A 10585-nucleotide genomic window follows, 5' to 3' on the forward strand; every position below is an offset into this window, starting at 1 on the left:
ATACACTCATATGTGGACACCCACCATAAGTACGTGGATTTACAAGTTGATGCAGGGAGGGCTACACTACGATGAAAGCCAATCACCTTGGGATTGATCATGAACAGACAACGTAACCATTAACAACAACGGTGGCGAAAAGGAGAATTTTTTTTATGGGTGGGCGAAAAGGAGAATTAGCAGCACATACAGGTCCCTAGGGGCATATGAGATTTGTTTCTCTCGTTGCAACGCACGAGCATTTTTGGTAGTTTCAATAAAAAAACAAAGACCGCAACTTGCAAAAACTATAGTCCATTTTTCAGTTCATACTTTCATTCAGACATTTTTTTTTTACGAAAATTCACTCAAACACTTGTCTAGATCCCTGTAAAACAACAACAACAACAACAATAACAACACTTGTCTAGAGGCATGATCTCACAGAAAATCGATGAATGCACAGTACTACAATAGTACAAATTTTACGAGGACAGACGCCGCAAAAGTTCACGCAGGACTCCTGCTCGGAATGCACAAATGCTTGGAGGCAAGTAAAAGGAAAGAGTCCAGCTGGGAACGACCCAAGCCAGGCCATTTCCAAATTTGAAAAATGGGACAGCGTCTACGAAGGAAGCCCAAGTATGAAATTGCCAAACCAATAGACGCCCACGCATCGCCTTCGCCGCCTTCCGTAAGCAACCTCCTCCCCTGCCCTCGCCCGCCTCCTCTCCCCCCCCTCCGCCTTGCCACGCCCTCCCCCAAATCAGCCGCACCCTTCCACGCCTCTCCAGAACCTTCCCCACCGATCGCCCGCCGCCCGCCGCCCGCCGCCGCCCCAGCGCCGAGGGGGATGCCGCGGGCGGTGCCGCCCTGCCCCGCGCGCTAAAACCCTAGTTCGCCCCATCCAGCCGCCGCCGCCGCCATGACCAGCCCCCACCTAGGTCTCGGCCTCGCGCCGCCGCCCGCTGACCCTTCCGCCGCGCCGCCGTCCCGCCGAGCCCCTCGGCTGGCCAAGCGCCGACACGCGGCCACCACCTCCCGCTCTCGCGCGCAACCGTCGACCTCGACCTCGACCTCGGCGCCGTGGAATCCATTCCTGGGCGGCGGTACGGATGCATCGGGGCAGGACGGAACTGGCGGGTCGGGGAGTGTGGCTGGTGGCGGTGGTTACGAATTCGGGAAGGGCCAGAAGGTGGGCAATGTGTTTGGACCTGCTCCAGCGGCGAGGCGGCCGCCGGCGGCGGCATCCAATGAAGCTCCCTTCGTGTTTGGGAGCGTGAGGGACAGCCTGCCACGGTTCGATGTGGGCTCATCAGCTGCTTCGAAGCTGGACCATAAGATGGGGAAGCTGAACCTGCAGAGTCCAGGTAAATGCAGCGTTGGTGCTGGTAAGGGGGTGGATCAAACCGAGAAGAGCTTTGTCTTTGGTGCTACTATACCTAGTTCGGTTTCCAGCAGCGAGGCCAATGTGCTCCCGGAAAAGCTGACACAGTTGAATATAGGAACCGAAGTGCCATTACAGAATGAGGGTGCTAAAGTTGGGCCAAAAACGTTTGTGTTTGGAAGTAATGGGGCTGGGAGTTTTGCTGATAGTAGGAGCACTGCTTCCTTTTGTGCTGATTCATATGCTTCCAGTTCAGTTCAGGTTACCAAGGCAAATGGTACACCGGAAAGTGGCCATGCTGAAAGCACCAGTGATGCTACTGCAGATTATCGTGCTCATGATGCAAGTGTGCTTCAGGAGAAGATAACACAGTTGAATATAGGAAGTGGCACGTTTCAGTACATGAAAGATGGAGGTAGCGGTAGTCGTCAAACTGAAGTGCTTGGCTTTGGGGATGGCCGAACTGCAGGTACTATATTTGGCAACGCTTCAAGCAATACTTCAGACAAGGGCAGTATATTTTTCTCCTTTGGGAATAACAATGCTTCTATCTCTGCCAATGGTGCTGCCAATGTACCTCCAGAGAGGGCATCAAATTTGAATGTAGGAGGTGGAGTTAAACAGAGCATGAAAAGTGATGATACAACTTGTTCACCAGAGACTTTTGTATTTGGAAGAAATGGAAGCACATACTCTGCTTCAGAGCAGTCAGCAAGGGTTGTCATGGATGATGGTGATAATAGTGGCAGTGGTGCAAGTACAAGCACTTGTACTTCAGCTCATGGTACTATGGGGAGCACACTTCCGGAGAAGATGACAAAGTTAAATATAGAGCAGGTAATCCCATCTCAGAGCGTGAAAGATGAAGCTGCTACTCGGCAACCAGAACCATTTGTTTTTGGTAGTAATGCAACTTCAAGTTTTTCTTCTTTGAAAACCACATCATTCACAAGCTTTCAAACTAATGTATCCTCTGAATCAAAGGGCAGTAGAGGGAGCTTGGCTAATGATGGCAGTGGCAGCAGTGTAACTATTCTATCTGAAGGGACTGCAGAACATGCACTGCAAGATGAAATCAAGAAATTAAACATCAACAAGGAAGGACCTTCAGCTGGAAATGTCAACGCAAGTGATGCGTGTACTCCTAAATTTTCCTTTCAGAGCAAAGTAGAAGCTGTGCCAGGATATTGTACCTTTCCGCAGCCCAAAGTTCAGGAGTCATGCCTGTTTACTCCGTCGAATCATTCATCTACTTACTCTACTTCTGCAAATGCGATGCCGTCTTTCAGTTCCAGTCCTCCAAATGGAGGAAGCGAAAGTGCTCCTGGTGAATCTTGTGCGGTCAAACAAGATCCTGCTAGTTGCTCCAGAGAGAGCTTATTTGGTATAGACTATATAAAATCAGCGTATAGAGACAAAAAGGAAGCACATAGAAGCACAAGGAAAAAGAAAAGACCAACAAGGCTAAAACAGCATGGTCAACTCCATCAAGTTTCTCAAGAAACATGCGCCAATGGATTAGCTTCAGATTTAACAGGTGACTATTCACCAATGGATTGTTCTCCTTATCAGGCAACAGTTGAACAAGTGCCAAGAGAGGCATTCGTGAGTTGTGATCAGTCCACTGACATTTGTGATGGTAGTGTCCCGAATCAGAATACCAGTTGTGCTGAAGATGATCTAGTTTCTGCAACTGAGCACTTGGTTATTGATGCAGATCTTCCAACGTGTCAAGATGAAGGCAGAGATCCCATTGTGGATGCATCTGAGAGTAACTTTGGTAGCAACTTTTCTAGTTTCGATGGAGAAATAAATTTCTATGATGCACCACAGCCCATTTTCACTAATATGAATGTTGATGCAAATGGTGAACCTAAAATGTACACGACAGAAGCTTGGGTTGATGGTTCTGGATGTAATGTTAGTGGGCCGACTTGCGAAGAGAACACCTCCAGAACACCACATGAGTCTGGTGAACCTGTTAATGTTCAATCAAGCTCGGCAAATTTGAGTCGGCTGAACTTCACCTTTGGTGCATCACTGTATCCTGAAAGTTCCTTACCGACACAAAGACATACTACAAAAAGGAAGTTAAGGACTAAGGTTTGTCAGGCGCCTAAGCCTTCAGCTACCCAGGCTTCTGTACAACCAAAAGGCTCACAAGACACAAAAAGCATGCAGTTTTCCCCAGAAACAAGTACAACAGAAAATTCAGTGAAAGAGCAGTTGAGGAGAGATGCATCAGTTTCCGCAGACTTGGAGACTTGTGAGACCTGGCGTACAAGGTTTGTCTGGACATGTTTGATTTTTTCTATATATCTCATTGTCATCGTTATGGCATTTAGAAATATCTTACTGTAAAAGCTTGTGATTACTCCAATTTTTGTTATATCATAGTTTGTTTGTTCCATTTGTGCCAGTGGGAATCAAGCCTATGCAAATGGTCACTTTGCTACTGCAGAGGGGTGTTATACCCGTGGAATAAATTCGATTTCCCAGTATGCAACTTCTGGACGCTGTTCCCATGCGTTGATGCTGTGCTATAGCAACCGTGCAGCTACTAGAATGTCTCTGGGGAGAATGAGAGAAGCTCTTCAAGATTGTTCAATCGCGACATCTATTGACCCCACCTTTCTCAAGGCTAAAGTTCGTGCTGCAAAGTAAGGAGTTGCTCTCCTCAACCCAACTAATTCTTCTGTATACTAGCTAAATACCATGCTACGGATCAACAGATTAGATTGCTTCAGCATGTCAAACCATAACTGTTGTGCTACATGACACACCCTTGGCATCGGTCTCATCTCTCGACCAAGCTCCGCCTCGAGTAGAATCGAGAGGCATCTAGGTTTTGCATTGAGATTATCCCGCAGGTAGGCATGTAAGACAGTGTAGGAGAAGGTGGATGGACTGCTGCCACTGAGATTGAGGCCTTTATACAGAATTAAAGATTTGTATTTTTTCCATTGCAATAGCATGTCTGGTTGAGCAAAAAACATCAGAGCCCCGATCATTATACGGGGGACTAAGTTTTATGCAAGGGCCATTGATGTATATTATTCTGGTAAATGCCCAATAGTGGTATGTTCTGTTTTTTTTTATCATGGAAGATTCGAAGATATTTTTAGCATTATAAATAATTTTAAATTTATATGCATCTGGAAGGTCAGTAATGTGTGGTCTGGTTGTAATAGTGCCACTATGCTCAGATAATTCAGATCTCCTTTTATGTCAGTCAGGTTATAGCCATGGTATATTTTACATGACTAAAACTATAGTCCAGGGGAAAACATTTCTGTTGATCTGGTTTGCCGCTTGATATGTGTTGTAGTAGAGTACTTTGGGGAGACCATTATTAACTCAGCAACTTCAGTTGCTGGTACTTTCTTACTGTTAAACTTCTTAAGTGATTGCTAGGTTTAACTTCTTACTATCTACGCATGCAGTTGCCAACTTGCGCTTGGGGATCTTGAAGGTGCATCAAACAATTACACAGCCTGTTTGAAATCTAGTAACACTGCTTATTCTGACACCAAAATGTTTGCTGAGGCTTCAAATGGTCTGGAAAGAGTCAAGGCATGTTTTTTCTGCTCAAGGGTTACCTTCAAGTTTTTAATCCTGTACAATTTAATAGTATCAGCATGTTAAATCACCTTCAATTTTTTTGTTCTGTTCAATTTGGTGATATCAGTATGTTTTGGAATTTACGTCTTCAGTCTTGTCAGCCCTAAAACGTACCAATGACTTGTGGTTCTCTAGCAATATGTGATGAAAGTATGTATTTTGTGTGGCTACAGTCAGACAATCAGTGTTATCCAAAGGGCTACTTGGGTGGCAGGCCAGCTCCTGGTGCGCAATCCCTGATTAGACTAATGCATGATTCCTGATCAGGATCCTAGGTGGCAGGCCAGAGCCTGCCAACTCCCCGATTAAGCTAATGCGTAATCTCCAAGTAGGCTTGTAGGTGGCCATATAGATCGCAAGCCAGGACCTGGTGCCCAGTCCCTGATTTGGCTCCTGGGTAGCTATGTGGAATAATTTGGCTAGGCAAACAAGGTGAGGATGCTGTCGCCAGGTGGCCTCCTTTTTATAGTACTTGCTGTAATGCATGATCTTTGGCGATTCCTTCAGCTCATTTGTTACAGGTGGCTAGTCTGTTGACCACTTAAGGTAATTGGTGCATACAGGTTTGCTATGGAATGAGGGCAGGCCTGGCGCAGTGGTGAAGTCCTCCCCACTTGTGCCAAGAGGTACTGGGTTCGAACCAGCCTCTCTGCATTGCACTTTGCAGGGGTAAGACTAGGTTCCTATAATCCCTCCCCAGACCCCACCTTGTGTGGGAGCTTCTATGCACTGGGTCTGTCCTTTAGGTTTGCTATGGAATGCACACATAGTTTAGTTTTACATGGATTGGGCCAACTATTCATGGGCCAGCGAAGAAAATTGAACTCTTAATTAAACTAGAAATACAAGGACTAGGGAAATAAATCTGACCTCAAAAGCTTGAAGTTCTTTTGAGTTGCCACTTGCCAAACAGGTCAATACCTGCCCCAAGTGTCATATCAGTAGGATGCAGCTCTGATGAAGAAACTTATTATGCTGCATTAGACAATTTATGGTTCAATTCTAGCATGTCACTACATGGAACGGTTCCATTGACTAGCCTTTTACATCTCGATGAACAGTGGCCTTAGTCTGCTTCCCATATTTCATTGCATCTGATGAGGGTATCAAATGGACTAAATACTTACATGATTAGCTTAATATTGGTGGTAATCAAGTAATTATAGCTATTTTACTGAAAATTGTGCCTGTTCTAGGCATTGCCTTGGTGCTGGCATACCAGGAATGTTGGCCATTACCACAATACCAGACACTATGAGCAAATAGTTGCCATGGCTAGAATAATAAGGATTTCGTCCCACGTACCAACTGTGTATAAACAACGATAGAACCGCATTAGTGCTGGCATTGGAATTTTTGCAATAGATTTTCCCACTTGTGCCAAGAGGTCCTGGGTTCGAACCAGCCTCTCTGCATTGCACTTCGCAGGTAGGTTCCTATAATCCCTCCCCAGACCCACCTTGTGTGGGAGCTTCTATACACTGGGTCTGTCCTTTTTAAGCACTACCTTGATCTGCAAAATATAATATACCTTTCCACACAATAACACATAGATGAATGTTGATTTTCTGTAGTTTTAATTGCAGAATCACCAGCTTGTTTTTCCCTTTTCATTTTAAGTTGCTGGTGATAATATGGTTATACTAAACCTTCTGTTGGATAAAAATGGGTGGCTAGCTTATTTCATTGATGTTATTTGTCTGCATTCATGAAGTGGGTAGTTGTTGATAACACGATGTAATTTCTTTAAGCATACTCTTACTTATTATTGAGAGAAAAGCCATTCTTACTTGAGTCATGTATGTGTGCTTGGATCTTCTATTGAACACCCTCACCGTATTCTCATGATATTCCTAGATGCACTATTTTGTAAGAGAACTCTGTTATCGTCAAGCAACCACTGACTCATCAAATTGCTCGTTTTCTGCTATACAGTTGCGAAATTATTATGTACCAGGCTTGCAATTTGTCTATTTTAGAGGAGCTGTGTAATATCTTGTGCGCACCTTCCTGTTATCATCAAGGAGTTATTGTTTGATACACATTCCTTTCCTTCGGCTGCAGGGGCATATCTTGTGCGCACTAATAGCTAGTCGATGATATAAGCTAATCTACATTTAGGCTACCTGCATCTAAAATTTGATTTTCACGTTTGGTCTTGCTAAAATAGTGAGCTTCTCCTAATATTATTTCTGTTTGGACTTGAAGATCCAGAATCACGTACAAACCCCATAGTATATGACTACATGCTTAATGCTCGTAGAATCTCGTGTTGGTCTGGTGGCCCCACCTAGTTATCGATATGCAATTGTTACATTCCCTTCTTGGATTGTTCAGATGTACTAGTTTTTGAATGATCGCTTCCTTAGGAAATAAGATTTGAGTTATCTGCTTGTTCATTATGTCTCATTGACATCCTTTTACCAATACCGCAGAGAGTGGCAGACTGTATATCCCAGTCCAGGGAGCTTCTTAAGAAAAGAACATTGCCTGATGCAGAAACGGCTTTGGATCTTATCTCCAGTGCATTGCACATAAGTTCACACTCGGATAACTTAATGGAGATGAAAGCAGAGGCACTGCTGACAGTATGTATTTCTAGCCTGAGGTTTTACACTAATGAATTGTTAAGAATCCTTTTTTTATCACTGCTTCACTAATATGGTTGTGACACTAAACAGCTACGAAGATATGAAGAAGTAATTGAACTCTGTCAAGAAACAGCAGATTTGGCTGAAAGAAATTCTGTTTCAATTAATGCCAATGGAGAGCCAAATATTTCTAGTGTACCTGAAAAGGCAGAATGCTCCGCAACACTTTGGCGGCCATACCTCATTGGCAAGTCTTACTTCCTTCTAGGCAAGCTTGAAGAGTCTCTTGACTTGCTAAAGAGGCATGAGCCGGCGACACCTGCCGAAGAGAGGTAAATTTGCCAGGTCCTGTGATTTTCATTCCTTTTTCTTAGTCTGTATTGTGATATTTAACTTCTGAATGATGACAACCACGCAGTGACGGGAGCACTAGGAAATGTTTCTCATCATTGTCTACAAGTATAAGGAAACTTCTTTCCTTCAAGGTATATGTCTGTTTATTGATTTTTCTTCATCCTCTAGCGCACTAGCAAAGTAGAAACCTGCTGATATGTTCTGTGTCATATCTACCAATGGTATGTGTATGCTGATTATATTTCCTTGGCATCCTATTTCTTTGAATGCTATAAATTGTTTCTACATTTTCCGACGGCTAAATTTCAGTTGAACAATCAAGTTCTCTAATTTTGATAAGTTCCATACACGATGTTCGCTGATGTATATGCATTATTATTGTCATCTCATTTCTAAATCATATTAACCTCTTAGCCGCTTTCAGTTATACTTGGCCTTAGAATTCTATCCACAAGTTCCTGGACTAAAAAAGAAGAATAAAAAAACAAGCAAGAAAACCTTCTCATAGACGGAAACATGGTTTGGAACTTGGCCTCCGATTCAAAAGAAGAAATATTGTCGAGTTTTCACATTAATGAACAACATAAAACTGGCCCCTGGTTGCTTCATGGCCTGGCATTTTGAGCCACTCCGACTGGGGTTGGGGAGGCAGGGGTGTCATTTGGGAGCAGCTTAGTCCGTTTGACGGTTGTGTGTGCGTGTGCGTGCACGTGCTATAGCAGGCTAGCAAACTAATAACTTGAAATCAAGAACGGAAGTCATAAATCTGAGAAATCTAACAGAATCAAAACCCAAGTTCTTGCAGTCCGGAATCAACAATGACAAATCTATTGTTCTTTCTCCACCTATAATCCTTATTAGGCTGCAGGGAATGAATCATTTCAAGCTCGGCGATATTCGGAAGCTGTGGAACAGTATTCAGCGGCTTTGGCATACAATAGTGATTCACGGCCCTTTTCAGCTGTCTGCTTTTGCAACCGTGCAGCTGCATATCAAGCACTTGGTCAACTTACTGATGCAATTGCAGATTGTTCACTAGCCATGGTTCTTGATGCAAATTATCCCAAGGTATACTTTAGTAGCTTTTGTTCTGTGTTATGAGCTTCTCTTTTTTCACATGTTTTGTATAGAATAACTGGAGGTCAAAGATTAGATACGGACTATCTTAACTCTACATTATTGTTCAAGGATTTAGTCTAATAGCTTCTTAATTCCAGGCAATTTCCAGGCGGGCTACCTTATATGAGATGATAAGGGATTATGGACAATCTGCTAATGATTTACGGAAGCTAATCTCACTTCTTCAAAAGCAAGCCAATAAGCCTGGAGTATCACCAAAAGTTTTCAATAAGCATAGTGACCTGAAGCAGGCGCGTGCTCGACTTCTATCTGCGGAGGATGAAGCAAGAAAAGATACTCCCTTGAATTTTTATTTAATCTTGTAAGTTTTCTAAGTGAAATTTACCTATCTGTTCATCTAAATATCTAATAGTGTTTTCCTTGCCACAAGTTTAGTTTCAGTTCCATCATCCAGAACAGTTTGATAATGCATGCCTCCTACATTTGTTTTCCACTTTATATTATCGTAGAAAAACAAAGAACACCATTGATTATGCCTACAAGAGCTGACTGTGCTTTCTTATAGCCTTAGTGGAACTTTGCTCTTTGTGCTCGTCAATGTGCTGAAACTGTTCGTAAGAGCACCAATATGACATTGAAATGACATCAGCAAGAAAGTTATGTTATGCTACGTATGTTGCAAGGCAACTTCATCTATCACCCCCAAGTTTTTTAAAGACATGTTTTAGCTTCGGGTTTACCAGTACTCATCTCATTTCCAGTCACTACTTATAAATTTATCGCATTTCTCATGGAATGAAGCAAATTCTGTATTGCTCATGTCATGAGGAGATAAACTCAATTGGGTGTTATCCATTCTTTCCAGGGGAGTCGAACCGTCCTGTTCTCCAGCAGATGTTAAGAAGGCCTACCGAAAAGCTGCATTGAGACACCACCCGGATAAGGTTCCCATTATTTCAGAAAATTTCTCATTGTTTCTTATGTAGGCAGAGTTTGCTTTTTACACCACTTTGACCTGCAGGCCACTCAATTGCTTGTAAGAAATGAGAATGCCGATGATGGGTTTTGGAGGGATGTCGCAAAGGAGGTTTATGCAGATGCCGACCATCTGTTCAAAACGATTGGAGAGGCATATAATATTCTTTCAGATCCTGACAAGGTAAAACATAACTGCAATCGACTATGATTCTGGAAAATGGCAATTAACTAATGTTTTCATGAAAGCACACCCAACCAGTTACGTGCATAACAGAAGCTTAGAAGGAAAATCAGAACTGATTACCTTGTGTGAATTTCAAGTTCCAACTATAATGTACTGAAAAAAAAACTAACAGGAGCAGTCTTAACTCTGAACTTATAACAGTGCTGTTGGTAAACACTTGAAGTAGGTCATTTCATGGTACTGCGTGATCGGTGCCAGGATTAGGTGCATTTAACCTGAAACCGAACTGAATTAGCCAAATTATGGGATTATCCGGTTTACGGGTTCTGGGTTTGGCACCAATTCTTGTGCTATTCGGTTGTCACTCCATAAAACCGAACTACCCAATAAGACCATGATGTTCCGTGCAGC

General features: G+C 43.2%; 1 protein-coding gene across 2 annotated transcripts in view; it reads left to right on the forward strand.

The window, feature by feature from the left end:
• Nucleotides 1-773: 773 nt before the first annotated feature.
• LOC119277164 overlaps nt 774-10585 on the forward strand; it is a 16420-nt gene continuing 6608 nt past the window's right edge. Inside the window, exons 1-10 of one of the 2 annotated variants that reach the window (XM_037558404.1) lie at nt 799-3651; nt 3787-4026; nt 4810-4939; nt 7423-7575; nt 7669-7910; nt 7997-8063; nt 8794-9000; nt 9150-9373; nt 9878-9956; nt 10034-10171. In XM_037558404.1, the coding sequence (XP_037414301.1) occupies nt 905-3651; nt 3787-4026; nt 4810-4939; nt 7423-7575; nt 7669-7910; nt 7997-8063; nt 8794-9000; nt 9150-9373; nt 9878-9956; nt 10034-10171 (4227 nt within the window). In that variant the 5' untranslated portion in view covers nt 799-904. Of the gene's footprint in view, nt 3652-3786; nt 4027-4809; nt 4940-7422; nt 7576-7668; nt 7911-7996; nt 8064-8793; nt 9001-9149; nt 9374-9877; nt 9957-10033; nt 10172-10585 lie in introns of those variants that run through there. The other variant, XM_037558414.1, reaches the window with a different exon arrangement.

This window comes from Triticum dicoccoides, chromosome 1A (genome assembly GCF_002162155.2).
Source record: "Triticum dicoccoides isolate Atlit2015 ecotype Zavitan chromosome 1A, WEW_v2.0, whole genome shotgun sequence".
Classification (NCBI taxonomy): domain Eukaryota; kingdom Viridiplantae; phylum Streptophyta; class Magnoliopsida; order Poales; family Poaceae; genus Triticum; species Triticum dicoccoides.